The sequence below is a fragment of the Nannobrachium achirus genome (genome assembly GCF_963921795.1).
Source record: "Nannobrachium achirus genome assembly, chromosome: 19".
NCBI lineage: Eukaryota > Metazoa > Chordata > Actinopteri > Myctophiformes > Myctophidae > Nannobrachium > Nannobrachium achirus.
Window position 1 is genome coordinate 5,837,368 of NC_137826.1, and position 21,706 is coordinate 5,859,073.

General features: G+C 43.5%; 1 protein-coding gene across 1 annotated transcript in view; it reads left to right on the forward strand.

The window, feature by feature from the left end:
* The first annotated feature begins 4,406 nt into the window (after positions 1-4,406).
* The window catches only part of LOC308304164 (glucocorticoid receptor-like), a 185,362-nt gene continuing 168,062 nt past the window's right edge, over positions 4,407-21,706 (forward strand). Inside the window, exons 1-3 of the mRNA XM_080748723.1 lie at positions 4,407-4,690; positions 14,722-15,231; positions 16,214-17,133. Coding sequence (XP_080604849.1) covers positions 4,661-4,690; positions 14,722-15,231; positions 16,214-17,133 — 1,460 coding nt within the window. The 5' untranslated portion in view covers positions 4,407-4,660. The remainder of the gene's footprint in view (positions 4,691-14,721; positions 15,232-16,213; positions 17,134-21,706) is intronic.

Consider the following 21,706-nt stretch of genomic DNA (forward strand, 5'->3'; position numbering starts at 1 on the left):
ATTTAAAGGACCCCATAACTCTGACAGTTAAAGACCTGTAGGCCTAAAGGTCCCTTTGGAGCCCCTCAAGGCCCATAGAATTTCACGGGACCGGGCCCGCTCCTTAACTTCTCTGCGCGTCCAAAATAATCGTCCCCCTCTCACGAAAATGAATTACTAGGGTGCGTCAACCGCCAATAATATTTCTATTTTTTTGTCGCATTCCTAAGACAATAATTTGATTACAATAAATGTACCCCCATTGATTCCGGATGGGGACCCAAATGCATTTGGGTCCCCATCCGGAATCAATGGAGGTGCATTCACAGATGGATGAATTGCAACTGTCAGATGTGCAAATCGGCGTTATTAGGAATGATGTCAATGGTTTGTGTTGTGTGACGTCAGACCAGAGCTCTGGTTGACCTGAATAAGATGTGACGCCGTGTCTAACCAACACATTTAGTCTGCGTGTGACCGTGAGGAACTCTTTACAGACGGGTTGTACTTTGAGTGTCAGAGGCTCAGGGACATATAGAGACATATAGACAAAGAGATTGACAGAGAATATATTATAGGGACAAAGAAACGCCTTCAAATATACAGTCCAAGTAGCAGCGGGCGGTGGCCATGAACCATTCTTCCAAGACCCTCCATGAAGACATGACGAGGAGATACAACAACCTCTACCGTGATGAGCAATGGACAGCTGCCCTCATCTTCCTGTCCAACGATCACCAGCTGTGTAACCGGCCAGCAGCAAGGAGACACAGACAAACCGAGATCTTGCGATGACTTCAACGCAGCCAGGAGAAGTAAAGAAACATTTGATGGCCTACACAGGAATGAAAACCTCTCACGCGATAAGAGTTTCGTTGAGGTATCGACACAGCATGACCAGCGTGTCCACACTAAAGAAAAACCTTTCCAGTGTAAACACTGTGACAAGGGTTTCGGTCAGTTAGGTCACCTGAAGACACATCAGCGTGTCCACAATGGTGAAAAACCTTTCTGCTGTAAACAATGTGACAAGGGTTTCAGTCAGTTATGTCACCTGAAGTCACACCAGTTTGTCCACACTGGAGAAAAACCCTTTGTGTGTAAACAGTGTGACAAGGGTTTCAGTCGGTTAGGTCACCTGAAGACACATCAGCATGTCCACAATGGTGAAAAACCTTTCTGCTGTAAACTATGTGACAAGAGTTTCAGTCTTTTAGGTGACGTGAAGAGGCACCAGTTTGTCCACACTGGAGAAAAACCCTTCGTCTGTAAACAGTGTGCCAAGGGTTTCAGTCAGATAGGGACTCTGAAGAAACATCAACGTGTCCACACCGGAGAAAAACCCTTCATCTGCAAACAGTGTGACAAGGGTTTCAGTAGGTTAGATCACCTGAAGACACATCAACGTGTCCACACTGGAGAAAAACCCTTCGTCTGTAAACAGTGTGCCAAGGGTTTCAGTCAGATAGGGACTCTGAAGATGCACCAGCGTGTCCATACCAGGGGAAAAGCCTTTCCAGTGTAAACAGTGTGACAAGGTAAAAGATTAAAAAAAATCGTTCTCAATAGAAGCGGAAGGTATCGTCCACACTGGACGCTACCATCCACTCCCATCCACTTCAATTGAGAAATATCCATGATTGGTCAGGTTTTTTTTTAAGAATGTGACAATGACAAATATTATTAAACTTAAGTCTCCATGGCATGAATAATGAATAGGGGGAAAAAAGTCATTTTGGGGTTGAACTACTCCTTTAAAGGAGTAGTTCAATGGGGGTAAATTTACTCAAATCATTTTTTTGTCTTAGGAATGCGACAAAAAACAAAAAATATTATTGAACTCTAGTCTCTATGGCGTGAGTAATCAATAGGAAAAAAAGTAATTTTGGGGGTGAACTACTCCTTTAAGCAAAGATAAAAGTAGAAGAAGCGCTACGTGGGTCCGTGGGTAATGCAAAAAGTTGTAGTGTGGACAGGTGCTCTTTGGAGAGGGTATATAGATATAAAGACAAAAAACTCTAGTTCCATTCCAGCAGGGACGTGCTGGCCATTGGGAAAAGCGGGACAACTCCCGAACGGCCGGTTCATTCCTGGCCGGCCATTAGGAAAAAAATAAAATGTCTACCTTCGTTCCATTTTGGGGGCTGGGTGACCAACAAAGTAAATCATCACTGTCGGGCAGAAACCTCGTATCTCCAAGTTTCAAATGTGTAGATTTTTTCGCAAAGCAAAGCCCTGCTTCATCATACAAGGCCGTCATACACAAAAGTAGTGAAAACAGCAGATCTACAAGCACACCTTGTAGATCGGCTGTTTTCACTAGTTTAAATCATTTTTAAAATGATAAATACAAAACAAACGGTTTTGAACATACAAGGTTTCCACTCGATGACGACGAAATATAACTCATGTAATTGGCCCACTGGCTTGTCCCTTGTCATGATCTGAAATGGCAAATCTTTGAGTAGCAACAGCGCTATGGAGAGAGATCTCTCTCTATAGCGCGCAATGAGGGCCTCTCCAACTCTTTTTCCCGGGCTGAATCAGGGGCCCAGCACGTCCCTGCATTCCAGTGTCAAAAACATGTACAAGGATAAGGTTGGGGAACTTAGAAAATATCCAAGGCAGCTCTGTTACTTTCAAAATAGAAAAACAATTTTATTGGGTCATGGCAGCAAGATTAAAAAAACGACCTACGCGTTTCAGCCACATGTGGCCTTCATCAGGGTCCACTCCTTTAAGACGCCAATAGTTTTCGGTTCTCCTCGACACCGCGGTACGGCGGATTGTTTCTTGGTGGCGGGGCGGAGAGAGAGAGAGAGAGAGGAGAAAAAGGGGCGTTCACCGCCAAGTGTCAAACTCTGTGTGTGCGCGCGCCCTGCCCTACTAGAGCCTCCACTGTGTCCACCACGTATTATGTAACCTCAGTAGCCTATGTCATCAAGGATTTTTAAACACTTTAATAAATGAATATTTAACACTCTTCTTATCATTATCGTCCCGACCCGTCGACTTTTGTAAGAATCGTTGTTATGCAGTCCAAAGTGAGCTCTGTTGACTTTTTTTTCGCACGATGTGACGTGCATGAAAAGTTGTCAGCATAATGATCGTGTAGAAACAGCCTAGCCTGGGCTGCTGTTTACTCTGTGTAAATCTGGACTGCCTCCCACGTTATTTATTGACATTTTGAACCGGTTGACATTTCTTTTTTTTTTTTTTTTTACCACGACCACGCGATTAACAACAAAGATCGAATCAGCTTCGTTTTCATCTTATTAAGGCTAAAGGCTATACTTGAGAGAGAGAGAGTCGCCAACATATTGACTTTGTGTCTGTGTGCGCAGTGGTGATAATGATCAATCATCTCTAAAACTATACGAGATGAGATGATAGCAGCGACTCGTTGCGGCTACAGGTACGGACATATACAATGATGATGTGTTTACTCCCCCACCACGTAGCCCACGTCCATTTTAAGGCAATGGATTATTATGGATATATCTGGGTGGGCCAGCCAGCAATACGCGATCGTCCTTTACCTCTATAGCCTATAATAAGCCGCTGTCACTGCATGTGTTTGTGTCACCGCCATCTGTGGCGAGAATGAGAGACATGTTTTATTGTGATCAAAGTGCGAGGGAAACGTCACACAAACTTTGATAGAGCGTTCAGCTGCTTATGACCCAGGCTGGTGTTTGTTTTACTGCAGTGCTGCTCAAAGTGCGGTCCAGGGACCCCTCAGGGGTCCACGAGCAGTGGTGTAAACTAAAGTAACTAAGTAGGCTACATTTACTTTAAGGCATATTTTGTTTACTTGAGTAGTAGCCTACTTCAAATTTCCAGTACTTTTACTTCTACTCCACTACATCTCGATCCAATTATTGTACTTTTACTCCACTACATTTATTAGATATTCAATTATAATATCACAAAACATACATGAACCACGTTAGCCCTATTTTATAATAGACTATTTGAAAATAGCCGATCTACAAGCTCACAACGCTGTAGATCTGCTATTTTCAAACTTTTTGTACTTTTACTTTTGGTAGCCTACTTTTAAGTATATTTTGATGCCAATACTTTCATACTTTTACTCAAGTAGGCTACATTTTGAATTCTGGACATTTACTAGTAACAGAGTATTTCTGTATTGCAGTATTGATACTTTTACTCAAGTAAACAAATCTGAGTAGCCTACTTTTTCCACCACTGGTGTTGAACTTGAAATTGAAAGTTTGGGAGAATCACTGTTATTTTGTATGCTGCTAGGGATCGGGGTGGTGCAGTTCCTCTTGGCCGCCGACAGGTTGCGCTGCTGCCGCGCTGCCCTCGGCGTGGTGGTGCTGTTAGATAAGAAGGGAAGGCAGTAGGAGTGAGCAGCGGTTCTGTGTATGACATGAATGTCGAGAGAGACTAGAGAGGAGGGCTCACATCAACTACTGTCCAACAGACATTTTGTGGCACAGTTGTTTATGCGCTGCGCGGAGTTTCCATTCTACATCTGATCTATATGAAGAAGGATTATCACACAACAACAATGTTCACTGCCGACCTGGGATCGGCCAGCGGCATGCGGAGGATTCAGCATTGAACTGATCGCTAATATAAATATATATATAGACCTATATATATATATATATATATGTTATACTAATCGGGAAATACCAACGGATTTGCTATGAGTTGCTCGACGATGCGTTTTTTCAAGGTAAATCTAACTCCTTTTTTTAAACTTGACATTTCCACCCGTGTCGAATGACAGGAGGCAAAGTTCAGAATTGGAGTTGAGTTGAAGGTTGTTGTCCCGTGTGTGTGCGTGCGTGCGTGCGTGTGTGTGTGTGTGCGCGCGAGCGCGATTGCGTGTGTGTGTAGCCTACTTGTGTGCGTATAACAGTACTGTTGTCAGTCTAGTTTTAATGATCGTGCCAGGCATTTCTGCAAATCATGAAAACGATCAGATAAAAATCGCCGCACACACAAAACTGCACGCCTATTTCTGTCCTCTCTGCATGGTTTTAATCGTGCTCTGCTGCTAACACAACATGCATGCATTCTAGTGAATGTGTCATGGTCTATGTTGACACAAATGCACTCTTTACCACAACCTACAGGCTATACAGAAAATATAGACCTATATAGGGGCAAAGAGCAAGAAATGACCCCTGAATGGAAATGTCAATTCCCTTCTTGCTACCAAAGAGGGCAGGGGGGCACAAGGAACACATAGCCCATAGTCAGACTCTGTATTGCTGACATTATTTTACAATTAGGCTACTCTTTTCAAGTTAATTATCTCACCATAAAACTACAGCCCATAGTAACAATGTGAAATAATATGGTTATATAATTAATTATATATAAAACATATATATAAAAATAATAGAAAATGTCCTCCACTGCTCCCTATAGCTCTATATAAATTATATATATGTTAGCATACACTATAGGCTATGTGTTGCTAGTGCTACAGCAATCTAGATTTCTTTTTTTTATTGTGTAGCCAAAACACCAATGTAACAACATAGTGCTAATGGGTTCACACGAAGAACGCTTGCCTCAAAACACACTTGCCCCGGGTCAAATCCAGCGCCACCAGGTATTCGTAAACGTAACCTCAGTGAAACTATGCATATCCTAACTTTATTCCTAACCTTAACCTCAGTAAAACAAATGCAAGAACCGCTGGGGGCGAGCGGTCCGCGTAAAAAAATGAAATAAAAATCACACCCAGTTTGAAGTGAGCAGTGCTTTTTATTTAATTAAAGCGTCCCGCAGAGCTTGGCTCTGCGGGACGGACATATGTACATACATACACACAAAGCCAGGTGTAGGAGCGGGTTAGCGCCGCTCAAAAATGGGGGCGAGTGCGTTTTGGGACGAGCCTTCCAGTTACCGTTCACACTAGGGCTGGGTTGGGTGTTTTTTTCAAGGGGACTTGCCAGAAATACAAGCTTAGCCTGGGCATGTCTGCTGCAGCCCGGTGCAAAGTCTTGCACTGCTCCTCTGGCGTGGCTCCAACATTCACCTAGCTGCTGCTGCCTTCCTCTGGGTTATGTGGGTGTTTATCAGGGCTGTTACAGTAGGTAATGTGCACGCATCATGCGTGTGGAGCATGTCTCTGTCCGGCATGCTGTTTTGTTCCACAAGTCAATATGAACTGTATAATAGGCCTACAGTGTTTCTCAAACTTTCAAATGTCATAGTTCTCCCCTTAACTCTGACAACCATGTGTACACTGTCAGAGTTACAGACTTGTATGGGTCAATTTAGACCTCCCTAAAGGAACCCACAGAGTCCCTGGAATCCACTTTGAGAAACACTGGTATAATATACAGGCCATTGTGCATAACACAGCAATAATCTTAAACATTGGTTCTCAAACTTTTTGATTGCAAGGACCCCCATATACTGAGAGAGCGCATACATATGGAACCAAATCCCACTTGGTTCCATGTTGAACATTCCCAGACATGCAAGGGTCCGTTTTGGAACCGCCTCAAGGACCCCTGAGGCTCCCTGGACCGCACTTTGAGAACAAACAAAATATCACAGACATGACGGCTGTTTTTGCACCAGGACAGACACATACCCAGGGTGCAATAGGCTACTCCTGTGCCACTTTCATACACAATTGACTTTAATATTTGTAGAGTGTATAGGCCATACATGGGCAACTGGAGTCCCGGGGGCCACATGCGGCCCCCACCTTCACCTAATGCGGCCTGCAGGTTAATATCAGAATACTGATATATTATTGATTTCAGCTGTTACAGTTCCAAACATGACCCGCTTTAATTACTTCATTAGTGGCTTAATGACTAGTATTAACATTTTATTGTCTTTTTGTGTCCAATGTAATAGTATTTTAGTTCATAACGTTAACATAAGTATAACTAAATGCATTAAAAAAAAAAAAAAGAAAAAAAAAACGTTTCAGGATGCCAATTAAAAAATAGCAAAAATAGGAGATCTACGACGTGTTTTGAGCTTGTAGATCGTCTATTTTTGCTACTTTTGTGTGACCTAGAATGATGAAGGGCATTAATTTTTTACGGGGAAAAAATACAGATATGAGAGGTTTTGCCCGATATATACGTATGCAATGTGGCCCCCTGAACTAAATGTGGAAATATAGTGGCCCTCTCCATCATCAAAGTTGCCCACCCCTGGTATAGGCTATAATAATGTAAGGTGTTAGATGATTTAATTACATTTTTTTAATTCATTTGATTGGATACTATTGCTCTCATTGCTGAGCTGATCTCTTCTCGTAACGTTTAATTGCATCATTGACCCTGTGTTAACCTAGATATGTCTAGTGAAGATGAACTGGCGACAAAGACACATGTCACATAATAAGTTGACAGATTCCGAGAACACAGCAACATTTCACAAAACACATTAATAAAGCCAAAAGTACAACATTTCACAACCAAACAAAATGTCTTGCAGCGCATGAACAGAACAGAATACAGTGGCATATCACAATATGGGGGGGAGGGAGGGGGTTATTGAACAGAGCGGCCTGTGTCCAAGTTAATATATGTCTGCTTGTCCGCCATCTTGGCCCGGTCAAGATCTGCATCTAAACAAACCGAGAGATGCAATCCCAACAAAATGGACTGTAACTTAACATACCAAAGTGATTTATTGGGGGACTGTTTGTTTTGTTTCAAACATGAGAATGTGTTTCAAAAGTCCCCAAAGAGACAACTGCTCCACCATAATGCAGTGTTAATTTTTTCAGCAAATTCTGATTTAGTCTTATAGTCTTTTGAATAACACACCATTTAGTCCATGTCTTAGACTAGTCTTCTGGAATGATTTAGTGTTAGTCTTAGTTTTAGGACTAAATATCAAAAATCTTAGTCTTAGTCAACACAATTAACACTTCCATAATGTTATCATATTGTTCAACCTCATTACGGTGTCCATAAGTATCTATTCAGCCTCAGCTACCTCATTGATTGATGACACAGGAACCACTTTATGTATCTCGTATAACATTGAAAGACAGACGAATAGAACATAGTACTTTGCATATAGGTTAACATCAATTACAAAAGCAGAAAAGAAAAGAATAAAAATAACAGACAGGGGCTTAGTCATTTTGCAAGTCACAAGTAGCAGCCGTCTGAAGGTGACTTTTCAGACCAATTTTGAAGGAGGTTAGGGAATTTGTACTCCTTTAAGGCTTGCAGAAGGGCGTTCCAAATGTTGGTGGTATTGCTGGATAACGAATATTAGAGCCTTGTTTAGTGTTAAATCTGCGTAGAACATGATTAGTGGACCTGCCTCTGGTGTTGTGATCGTGGACATCCTTGACCTTTAGGAAGTCGTTTGTCAGGTACATGGGTATCTTGGAGGTGTAGTGTATCTTGTACACCAGGCCCAATGCAAGATTGTTTTAAATAACATATCTTCGATCATGTAGATCAGTTATTTTGAAGTATAACACAGGGCTTAAGTGGTTGATGCAGTGTTTCTCAACCACTGTGCCTGGGGACCTTTGGTGTGCCTCTGAGAAGGGTCAAGTGTGCCCCTTGAAACTGCTTGAAAGCCAGTATTGTATTTATTATTTTAAAAATGATTTAAACAAGTGAAAACAGCCGATCTACAAGCACACAACGCCTCGCGGTGCGAGGCGTTGTGTGCTTGTAGATCTGCTGTTGTCACTACTGTTGTGCGACAGACTTGTATGATGAAGCAGGGCTTTACTTTGCTAAGAAACGTACAAATTTGAAACTTGGAGATACGAGGTTTCTTCCCGACAGTGATGATATTTACACCCCCCTGTATTATGTTGGTGTGCCCATGGATTCTTGGGACATGAAAAGTGTGCCCATGCAGAAAAAATGTTGAGAAACACCGGGTTGATGTATGTTTTAGTGATACTAATTTAACTCGATAAAGTACAGCAACTACTAACCAGATCTGTGAAAATAATTGTAGTGGAGTAAAAAAAAAAGTACTGATTTGCCTCTGAGATGTGGAGTGGAAGTCAAATAGAAACATGGGAATACTTATAAGTGAAGTAAATAAAGGTACCTCAACTGAAAATACAGTACCTCTAAGCTTTATTTAAGCAGGAGACTCATTTACAAGTGAGACCTGTCACCTGGCCTGACCTTGAGTAGGCTACATGTACTTACGGTAGTTATTTTCCACCTCTACAAGTAGCTTTCACAAGCTCACGGTGAGGTGAGGTCAGAGCATTGTTGGTGCAACATTGATTTACTTACATCATGCAGTAGTTGGAAAGGTACTGCATCTTTTTACCTAAGTAAAAGTATCAATACTGCAATGTAGAAATACTCTGTTAAGTAAAAGTATGAAAGTATTGGCATTAAAAAGTACTTAAAGTACCAAAAGTGAAAATAGCCTAGGTATAAAATAGGCTAAAGTGGTTAATGTATGTTTTATAATATCATAATTTATACCTGCAAAGTGACTAGGAACTAAAGTTTTCAAATAATTGTGGTGGAGTAAAAGTACAATGTTTGGATCCGAAATGTAGCTGAGTAGAAATAAAAGCATTGGAGATTGGAATACTAAAGTACAAACCCTCAAAATTGTACATTACACCACTGCTTACATAATACATACAGCAAACGTCGGGTAGGAATGGAAGCTTTGCTTTGTTGGAAGAGATGATCATTTCTAATTTGGTATGAATGACAGTTTGCTCTTACTGGATGATGATTGGTATAGGGGAAAAAATGCAGACGAGTAAGCCTGGCTACGCGAGGCTAGAAAAGAACTGGCAACCGAGAACAACCTTTCATGGATTCATGTTTATGGAAACTAAACGTTAGTTCTGAAAACATTCAGTCGTTTTTGGACTGAGTCCTCCCGTCTTCTCTTCACCCCTGCTTGCGTGAGTTTTGATACAAGGTTAGAAGTGATGTGAAACTCTTCACAATGGATGGATGAGGTTAAAGGCCCATTCCCACTGGGCCAGATAAACAGTTACAAAATACAGATCCTTCTCAAAAAATTAGAATATTGTGTTAAAAAGCATTGCAGATGCCCTAGCACCCCAAATAATAACTGACTTTGGAAACTTCCCACTGGACTTCCAGCAACTCTGACTTCAAAAGGTTGAAATTTCTCTATTATAAATTATTGTTTTGAGTGAAATATGGACTTTTCATTGATATTCATGAGCTGTATGCCATAAAAATTCAAAGTTTTATCAAAAAAAGGTTTGGAATAATTCACTGAATCTCCAATGTATCTAGAATATATGAAAGTTTCATGAAATATCTGAAAGTTTCAAGACAATGTACTTTTATACAATATTCAAATTTTTCGAGAAGGATCTGTATCTGTCTCCATTCAAGTGGATTGTAAGATACAGATAAAAAATATCTGTCAGGGTTTTTCTTTTTATAATTTTTTTATTTTAATTCTTTTAAGGAAAGACAACAATACAGCAGAGTACCAAAAGAACCTAAACGGCCATATAGGGACAACAAAGTCACGAAAGCAATAATACATGCACAGACACATACATATACATCTATACAACCAACATACATGCAACTAATTTTACATACATGCACATGCAGCAAAATGCCTACGGAACAAGCAATACAATAGACCCCACTGAAACTGCATGCAGGTACAACCACCATATGGCAACCAAATTCAAACAAAACGAGAACAAGACAAAGAACAAGAAAATATTTTTTATCTGTATCTTACCCACTTGTACGGAGACAGATATTTTTTTCTGTTTATCTGTTTATTCCCCAGTGGGAATGGGCCTTTAGTCTGGCCTTAGGCTTACACACACCAGTGACCCGCTAAACATGTTTTTTCAACAGCCAAGCATTTCCGAGAAGGTGCCGAGACTTTAAATGACTGTCATTTCCAATCCCCTGTAGTACCGTTTGTGTGTCGCGAGTAGATTTTAGGAGTCAAGGAGAATTCACTGACGGAGCAGGTGGTAGAACTAATGTGAGTGCGATTATGTACTTTGCCTTGTTGTGTGAAGCCAGAGTCAATCTTTCTCCGCAGACTCCCAACAGTTCCTCCCTGTGACTGCAAACATTCCTGTGACATGTGGAAGCCCTCCCTGACCATCTGACAGCAGCACCACTGTGCCCTGACGTTTCTTTAGCCTAGAGGCACTGCTTCTATGCCTTAAGTCAGGGGTCGGCAACCCAAAATGTTGAAAGAGCCATATTGGACCAAAAAAAAACAAAACAAATGTGTCTGGAGCCGCAAAAACTTATAAAAGTCTTATCGTCGTTGTCGGGTGGAAACCTTGTATGTCCAAAACTTCGTTTTGTATTTATCATTTAAAAAATGAACTAAACTAGTGAAAACAGCCGATCTACAAGCACACAACGCCTCGCACCGCGAGGCGTTGTGTGCTTGTAGATCTGCTGTTTTCACTACTTTTGTGCGTCAGTCTTGTATGATGAAGCAGGGATTTACTTTGCGAAAAAAAACATACAAATTTGAAACTTGGAGATACAAGGTTTCTGCCCGACAGTGACGATACAAAAATTGTTAACAAAAAATACTTTTTTCGCCCCATCTTTTTCCCATTTTCATACATTTTTTAAAAAGCTCCAGGGAGCCACTAGGGTGGCGCTAGAGCCGCGGGTTGCTGACCCCCGCCTTAAGTGCAGGGGTTTTCAAACTTTTTTGACTCAGGGCACCCCTGTAAATAACTTTTTCATCCACGGCACCCCTGAATTAGACTGTTCATTTTTAGAATCTTAAATCCTATTGGAAAAATATCTGTTTCCATCAGAACTGACTGAAAACAACGTTATACTTGACGTTTAACCACTTGAACCCCAGCATGCCTATTCTGGGGGGAAGGTTCATCAAAAATAGCAGACCTACAAGCTCACAACGCGTCACTCACGTTGTGACACGTTGTGAGCTTGTAGGTCTGCTATTTTTGGTGAAGAGTGTTGTCGTAGATGGAAAAAGAACTCAACAAGTACAGTGCAAATTAGGTCTGTTTTAAGGCCTCTCCACACCAAAAAGTCTGCAAAGAACTTGCAAAGGACTGCAAAGAACTGCAAAGAACTTGCAAAGGACTGCAAAGAACTGCACAGAACTTTGTCTGCCGACTGTATGCCGACTGTACTTACTGTACGCAATTGTGCGCATGCGCGGGGAGATCGCATGAAATACCATTCCAAACCAGGAGGTGGCAGTAGTCTGAAAGGCTATTTTCACTCCATAGTTGATCGTCCCTGCATGCCGTCGCTGTCGGAAAATGCTGTTATTAAGCCTATTATTTATATTATTATTTGGATAAAGTAGTACAACCTTTAAAACCAATCATAATCCTTTAAAATTGTATCATGATCTGACACTTTCACAACAGCTTGTTGCTGCTTCAGCGTTCTGCCTCCGCTGCTGTGTGCAGTTGTATTATTTTGTCATACGATACGATGGTGTGACGTCGCGCATTGAAAATATCAGAGCTACAAGCTCACAACATGTCGGAACTTGAAGCGTTGTGAGCTTGTATGTCTGCTATGCTCGACACGCACCGTCATACGCTGAAGCACACATCCAGCCTTTCACAGCTGAAAGAGGAGGTAATCTAACCACTAGTAGGCACGGAGGCACTCTGTACGTGACTGTTCTCCGTGCAGAGGAGAAGAAAAAAAACAACAACACGGGCAGCTGCTGCACTATTACTAGCCCACTTTATTCTGCTGTGTTTAGTGTGTTGTCTCGGTGTCCTCTGTGACTGTGTGGAAACAGTATGTATGCCAACTGTAACCAAACTGGACCCAGTTGAAACGTGGACGTGGATATTATACAATCAAGCACCTTTCTCGCAGTTCACTCGCGCCCACTTTATTCAGTTCAGTTGTGTGTAGTGTGTTGTCTCGGTGTCCTCTGTGACTGTGTGGAAACAGTATGTATGCCAAACAGATAGCTACCAGCGGATTGTGTGTTGTCTTTTATCCGCTCTCGTTGGCTCATTTCACTGCCGACGGCCAAGGGACCGACTCAACAAAACCGAGCAAGTCCAGTTTCCCAGTTCTCGGTCGATAACGCTCCTGACCCGCTGCCGAAAACCTGACGATGAGCTCCCGTTCGGCAACCGACGCTATCCGCAGCCTTCCGCCGCCGAATCGTCGACGAATCTGTGCGGTTAAGAGTGGCCTTTACTAAGCATAGTGAAGTGATATTGATGTAGTGATATTGATGAATTCCAAATATTATCAAATTATTTCGTGGCACCCCTGGACTGGCATCACGGCACCCCAGGGTGCCCCGTCACCCACTTTGAAAACCCCTGCTTTAGTGAAGTGTTTCTCAAACTTTCAAATGTCAAGGTCTCCCCTTAACTCAGTGTACGTTCGGGTCCATTTGGTTCCATTTGTACTAGTGTACACTGTTACAGACTTGCACGGGTCAATTTAGACCCCACAGAGTCCCTGGAATCCACTTTGAGAACCACTGTGTTTTTAAAGTTCTTAACTCCTTTTAGCTGGGTATGGATGGGGGGAGGGCGGTTAAATCTCATGTAGTTGTTTTTCATTTTAATACAATTTAATTTTCCACTTTTTATGCCAATGCAACACTTTGTTTCAAATGTCAACAAATAGCATTCATCATTATTATTAATATTTATTATTATTATATAACACCCCACTATGTTCTATCCGTCTGTCTTTCAATGTTATATATATGAGATACATAAAGTGTGGTTCCTGTGGAAATAAGCCTTGTACCAGTGATTTGTGCTGTCACGAAACTGTACTTTTTTCTAATGCAAACTTCCAATAAATTCTTCAATCAATAAAAAAAAAGAAAAAGAAAACAATAACAGACAAACAACAAAAGCCTTCAGACTTAAATTGCTGCCTCAAGAAAACGTTGTTTTGAATCCTACAAAAAAGTAACACAGTATTTATTTACACCCTAGTTCCACTGAATTATACGTGCGTCTGCCATTTTACAAACTTTCACTTTGCTAATACGTGTCCGCATCATTCGATGCTTTGATTCGAAGTCCATTAAACGTTTAATCTGCCATGTTGACTGATATTTATCCACTGTACCTGGCACTTCATGTCATTGACCCAAATACATCTCACTGCACACTCCAGATAAGCAGATAACCAGATAAGCGGAACAGCGAGCTCACCTCTTTTGGCCTAACCTTTGCCTCTCTCTCTGTTTGTCTCTCTCTGTCTGTCTCTAGGCCTGTCACAATGAATACATAATCGTCTGATCGCCGTTATTTGACACAATTGCAATTATTTTGTCATAATCGTCATAATCGTTTCCATGTTGAAATGTCTTTGTGTACTTTCAAACAATTTCAGAAACAGTGGAAATAGCAGATCTACAAGCTCACAACACTATCAATGTTCTTTTTTAAGTATAAAGTTGTCAAATATTTCAGTGATTTCTTGGTCAATTTAGGTTACGTGTCATATCTGCCACGTGCAACTTCAAAGCCTACATGCCAAACAGAAATGTAATTGTCAACGACAAAAACACAATTAAATCGTTAATCGCAATTATTTGAGAAAGACGATTAATCGTCATGTAAAATGTCATAATCGTGCCCCATCTGTCTCTCTCTCTCTCTCTCTCTCTGTGTCTCTCTCTGTCTATTTCTCTCTCCCTTCCCCATCTGTCTTTCTTTATCTGACTTACCTTTCATCTCTCTTTCCCTGTGCGTGCGTGCACGTGCGTGTGTGTGCGTGTGTGTGTGTGTGCGTGCACTGCTCTCTCCGCCAGGAACAAGAGATGGACCAGAGCGGCCTGAAGCACAGCAGCAACCGAGACGGCGGTGGCGGGCTGACATTCGGGGACACGGGAGGAGGAGAGCGAGGCGTGGGAGGAGAGGCCGGTGACAACAACACCTCTCCACTCCTCCTCTCCACGTCCATGATGCACCTGTCCGGGGGAGGCGGCGGCGGGGGGCCCAGGAGGGAGACGACGACCCCCTCCAACGGACTGAACGGTACGAACGGCGGAGGCGCTCCTCCCGCGGAGAGCCCCCAGCATCACGGCGTCGTCAACGCGGGCGAGGGCGGCCCGCACGCGAAGGAGGGCAAAAGCGTCAGGATGCAGAAGCAGCAGCAGCAGGACGTGACGCTGTTCAGCGTGGTGGACGACAGCCTGTCCTTCCTGGATAACCTGCAGGCGGAGCTGGAGCAGACGCCCAGCAGCGCCACGGCCGTCATCGGCACCAGCTCCATCCTGGGCAACCTGCCGCTGCCCGACCTCTTCCCCCAGCACGTCAAGGTAGGGAGGGCTGGGCGATGAATAGCGTTGAGACCGGTGTAGGAATTTCATGGAGGCCACGCTGCCTCAGTTTGGCCTTGTGCCCCTCAAAACAATGGCATGACCTGAGGCCACAGTGCCCCACTTTCTCCTCTGTCTCTTTCTGGTCAATATGTAGACAGTAGACACCGGTGTCTCTTTCTTTTCGATATGTAGACCGTAGACACCGGTGTCTTCTTTCTTGTCATGTAGACACCATTGTCTTTTGTTGAGATTCTGAAATCTTAACTCCCCCGAGTCGCCATCTTTACACCAATCTGCCCTTGATTGGTGCAGGGCTGAGCGTGAATCAGATTGTAAATACCATAATTTATCTATTTCACTGCAGATTATAGGTTATCTTCCCTAACCCTTAGATTCAACCAATTATTTCAAAGGACTAAAATCTTGTTTTATTTGATGGCCTTCCTGCCCTGGCATTTGACCTTTGTGCCCTCAAAAAAATGAACAAAACCAAAGGCCAAGTGGCCTTGCCCCTAAAATGATGAAATTCCAGGCCTGTTTGAGACGATAAGCCTCTTCAGAGATATCGTATATATATATTGTGATACAATGAAAATCCTGTTGAATTGTTAATACAGAGATTCATTGCAGAATTAATTTAAAAACCTGCATTTTGGTCTAAATCAGTGGTTCTCAAACTTTAAAATGTCAAGGTCTCGACCCTTAACTCTGACAGTATACAAATGGACCCTTATGGGTCCATTTGTACTGTCTGAGTTACATACTTGTAAGGGTCAAAATTTAGACCTCCCAAAAGGAACCCAGAGAGTTCACTTTGAGGACCCCTGGTCTAAATGGTCTGCTACTCCTTTTTATTTTAGTTTTTGTTCTAGGTGGTGTGATTGTAACATGAAAAAGAATCTTGATAATATCGTGTATTGCGACGCAGCTTTGACAAACATGGTGATATTGTATTTTTCCGCCCACCCCCCACGTCAAGGAGGAGGTGCACGAGGTGGTGTTCGGCCTGGAGAAGGACCTGGACGCGTACGGCGGCGGCGGCGGCAGGCACAACGCGGTGACGGCTAACCAGAGCGGCGGCGGCGGCGGCAGCAGCCGCCTCATGGAGGACAGCGAGATCTGGCGCGACCTGGACTTCCCCGTGTCGCTGCAGGACATCAGCGACTTCGAGTTGGATAACGAGGTGGCGCACCTGGATAACGTGCTGCACGGGAACGCAGGGAACGGCGGTGGCGCGGGGGTGGGAGGAGGAGGAGGGGGTGGAGGAGGTGGAGGAAGCACCATCGGCAGCATGCTAAAGGATACCAGGTCTTTGGTCGGCGGGAACGGCGTGCCGGGCCCCCGCCAACCCGGCGGCGTCAACGGCACGGACCCGCAGAACCACCAACACCAGCTACCGTTTCACCTGCAGCAACAGCAGCTGCTGCAGCAACACCACCACCACCAGCAGCCCCTCGCTCCCCTCCAGCACCCCGTCGCCTCGCTCCTGTCCGGCGTCATGATCAAGGAGGAGAAGGACCCCGTGGACAACTCGGACTCGCCGTTCGTCCACATCCGCACGCCCGGCGTGGTCAAGCTGGAGAAGAAGGAGAGCGACGCCGCGTTCTGCCAACAGGCGTCCTCCTGCCTCCAGGGCGGCGGCGGCGCCGCGCTGCACGCCGGCGGGGGCCCGGTGCCCTCGGCCTCCGTGTCGGGGATGGGGGGAGGAGGAGCTTCCTACCCCTACAGGACGGCCGGCCTCCCGGACCAGAAGCCCTTCGGCATGTACGCGGCACTGCCCCCGGTGGCGGGGGACTGCTGGGGCGGCCGGGGGGGCAACGGGTACGGCGGGGAGGCGTCTGGGACCTCCTCCTCAGCGACGGCGTCCTCTCTGGCGGCGTTCTCCCTGGGCTTTGCCAGGTAAGTGTCACTCATCATCATCACGGCTGCTGCCGAGCGAAGCCTCTTCTTCTTCCCCCGCCCGCACCGCGACTTGTTTGCTTTTGTCTTTTGTGAGGGGGATGGGGATGGGGGGGATTGTTTGCTTTGGCTGGTTATGCGGAGCGGGTCAGGCCTGCCCCGGCAGTAAAATGGAACGGCGACTGGAAGTCGTTCAAAAGATGAATGGGAGTGGAAGATGGGCTCCACACTGTCCGCAGCTCGGCGTTAAGGCTAGGTTTTGGCTCTGACCTGGGACGCGTGGGCCAGGCGCAGCCACTGCTCTCATTGATCTTGTTCCACCAAGACGTGCGGGATGGGCTGTCACGATTAAGACATTTTACGTGACAATCAGTAAGACTCCCTAATCGGGAGATAAGCGACCGTCAGGTCGCATGTATACACAAATGGGCCTGTGTGATTTTTAGGCAACATCTGTAGGAGCAGTGTCCATTAATGTTGTCTGCAAAAAGCAACCTCATGGTGGCGCTAGCAGAGTGGCGGTTGTGGTTTGCCAGCCAAGGAGTGTGTGTGCCAAGTTTGGCATGGATAGGGGCAACGGTGCCGGAGATAAGAGTAGGGCCAAAAGTGTGACAGACTGACTGACTGACTGAAGTTGCACAGGGCAGATATTATGACAAATAACCTAAATATACAAAGGAATGACTGGCATATTTAATAACTTTATTCTTCATACATTTAAATAGCCGATCTACAAGCTCACAACGCATCACGACGCGATGCGTTGTGAGCTTGTAGATCGGCTATTTCCACTACTTTTTGAAAACGTTTGAAACAACATGAACATTTTTCAACATGGAAACGATTAGACGATTATGTAACAGTCGTGACAGGCCTTGTGCGGGGTCTCATGTCGTAGCCGAGCGCTCTTTTTTCACTCTCTTGTCACGACCACGCCGCTTAGATGGAAATAACCCCAGTTCCATCGGTCATTCCCTTCCGAGCGACGCGGCCCGTTTGTTTCGACAAGGAGTCGCCGGTGTGACGGACCGCGACATATGGGAGTCAAACCCCAACAACGCATTATTCTGCTCGCCGGGGTCTTTCTTGGCCGGAGGAGGAGGAGGAGGGCACTGGCAGCTGCCATGGGTTTGCGTGGCAGCTGCCCCACCGGTCATCTCCTCTCGCCAAACACAGTAGGGCACTCATTGCCACTTCATTTACATTACATTACATGCGAGGCATTCGGCTGACAGAGCCATCGACTCCTGTTGCAAATGCCCTGCCCTGTGGCATGTCTCCTAATGACACAGTGTCGCTGTCATGCAGTAATTGCGGCAACAGTGCCGTCTTAAACCGTGTCCTCCAGCTACATATATCTACGGTCTTCACCACTTTTCAACCAATCTTCATATAATAGGTCCTCAATAATGTTCATGATAAAATATCACAATTCTTTTCTACTCAGTCTGGGTCTCATAGGAGAGCTGTGGGTGGGTCAAATCCTTCCACCGGTGACATCATCAATGGGAAATGCAAGCTAATAGAAATTGCAGACTTTCTATTCCTGAAAAGTTGCAAAGTTGTTCTCGTGATAATAAAAATCTTTTTTTTATTTTTTTATTTTTTTATATTGTTTAAAAAAAATCTGTCAAACGATGATGTCACCGGTGGAAGGATTTGACAGCTCTCCTATGAGACCCAGACTGAGTAGAAAAAAATTGTGCTATTTTATTATGAACATTAGTGAGGGACTATTATATGAAGACAGTTTGAAAAGTGGTGAAGTCCTCCTTTAAGTGAAAGTATCAATACTGCATTGTAGAAGTACTCTGTTACAAGTAGAAGTCCAGAATTCAAAATTTACTTGAGTAAAAGTACAAAAGTATTGGCATCGAAATGTACTTAAAGTAGTAAAAGTAAAAGTACAAAATGTTTGAAAATAGCAGATCTACGAGCTCACAATGCGCCGCGATGCGACACGTTGTGAGCTTGTAGATTGGCTATTTTCAAATAGCCAAGGTATAAAATAGGGCTAAAGTGTGTGTATGTAACTTGTAACATATTATAATTTATATCGGCAAAGTAACTAGTAACTAAAGATTTCAAATAAATATAGTGGAGTAAAAGTACAAAATTTGGATCCCAGATGTAGTGGAGTAGAAGTAAAAGTATTGGAATTTGGAAATACTCAAGTAAAGTACAAATACCTCATAAGTGTACTTAAGTACAGTACTTGAGTAAATGTACTTTGTTACTTTACACCACTGCATAACTATATCCTTTTAGGAATTGCTTTGTGATATAAGCTAACTGATCTCAAAATAATTGCAATATACCATGTCTAGTGTCTACTTTGTACAGCCCTTATCGCTTATATAGGGCGCTTTTCAGTCCTATCGCTTTTCTTTACATTGCATATTATGATAAAGAGTGTTAGCCATTCTTTTTAGGCTATGACACGTACACTATCTTGTATAACGGGTTGGCAAACTTTTTGACTTGAAGCGCCGTGTTTTCATTTTCTTGATAGTCAGTCAGTGTGCCATATCAGTAGTTTTAGTGTAATTATGACACCACATCAAAATAAATATTTCCAACTGATTTTGATTGTCCATAATATGCTATACAGTACTTTATTTTTTTCTTTAGAAATATTTCCTTTCACATCTGGATGTAATGACCATTAGACTCTCCCATACTCCCTCCCCAGTTGTCAGTTTGAATGGATGTAGAATTATGTGCAGGATGTAATGTATATAGACGTGAGTGGACTTATTTTAACTGACTAAACCTTTTTTTTAATAATGGATTTTCAAAGAAAAAAACTCATCTCTCAGCCAGTGATTACCTTCCCCTGTGTCAATGTTGGCAGTTTGGCACCCAAGCCTAGGGTTTCCCACCCCTCCTGTATATTTATTAGTAATAGTACCACGTTAAACCCACACTGTAGCAGTCCGCTTGTGAACGTGGCTTGTTTTCCACATGCTGTAATGTGGCACAGCGATTTCGTCATCACCGGAGAACTCCGCTTTGCAACGTGTGGGAACTGTTGGTCGAAGTAGAACTCCCAGTCATCATCAGTTGAGTTGTTCTGATACCGATACCAGCATCGGAAAAAGATAATGATATACAGTATTGCCCACAATGCTGGTATATCTGTCTAGACTGTCTCTGATGAGCCGATACCACGTCATTTGTAGCATGATGTGATGATATTTCATTTACAGTAATGTTTTGAATGCTTCAGCACGTGAATACAAAAAAATCAACCTCACCTTATTTCAATCACGTTTGCACACTGCCGCCCGTTTCGTATTTATTTTCAGACCAGGGTCCGATTTTCGCAACTGTCGCCACTGAGTCTTTTAATCTCTCTCTTTTTCCTCTCTCTCTCCCTAGCCTCCGGAGGCTAGGGAGAGATTTCAAAAAAGGCAACGAAAAAACGCAGCGCAGTGTGCAACCAGCTTTAACCCATTTAGGCCTAGAATTAGAAGGATTCAAAAGACACTTATAGAATCGGGTCAAAATTCTAATGTTCACGACTTTTCAAAAATAGCAGATCTACGAGCTCGCAGCGCGGCACTCGGTGCCGCGCTGTGAGCTTGTATATCTGCTATTTTTCAATAGTTAAAGCATAAAATAATGATACACAAAATGTGTACCCGTTCTAAATGGGTTAATGGACTATCATTTTACTAACTTGTAGCTGCACTTAATTTGTTAATGGATATTGTGTTTATCCCCAGATCAGTGGTTTGTCCATTCTCTCAGAGTTACAGACCTGTAAGGGTCCATTTGTAAGCCCCTCAGCTGTCCACCCAGCCCACCTCTGAGACACAGAGCGAGTAGACAATCTTATAATGGGCATTGGTGAGAAATAATGTTGAAATGTAAATCCCCGGACCTCTCTGTGAGAACCAATGTGTTATGGTGCCCAGTAGCTAATCTGCTGCTGTGGCATACAGCAGTGTGAGCCTGTTTGTTTAGTTTTTGCTGCCATGACAACAGCACAACAATAACCCCCCACGCCTGTGGTCATGGGTCATGTGATTATTATTACATTGGGGTCCAGGGACCCCCAGGGGGTCCTTAAGTAGAAATCTGTTTAACCCCTTTTTGCCCTATTTTTATACTTTGTGCCGCGCTGCGAGCTTATACATCTGCTATTTTTGAAAATATTTGAAAGAATATCAAATATCTTTGGACAATTCTTAATAATTTTGTGTTTATTTTAAAGACAGGGTGCCAGGATTCTCCCCTCCCCCCTAAAACATGGTGTACAGAAAGTGGTAAAATTATCACACGCACCAACACTTTGGATGCCTTTATTTTGGTAATTATTTGGCAATAGAGTGCCGTCATTGACTTGCGTTTTATTTTGAAGAGCCCTGGAAGCCACAACCGTGTCCATGTTGTGGAAATTCACGGTTTAAAATGGCGCATCAGTTTGTTTACTTTTGGTCGCAAAACAAAAATCCTAACCACGGCCGACCGTCACGGCCCAGTGTAGCGGTGAAAAAGAGCGGTCTCGGCCTTCTCTGTGTTTTTGGAAGTAGATTCCGAGTTAAAGCCGTTTCTTGGAGAATAGACG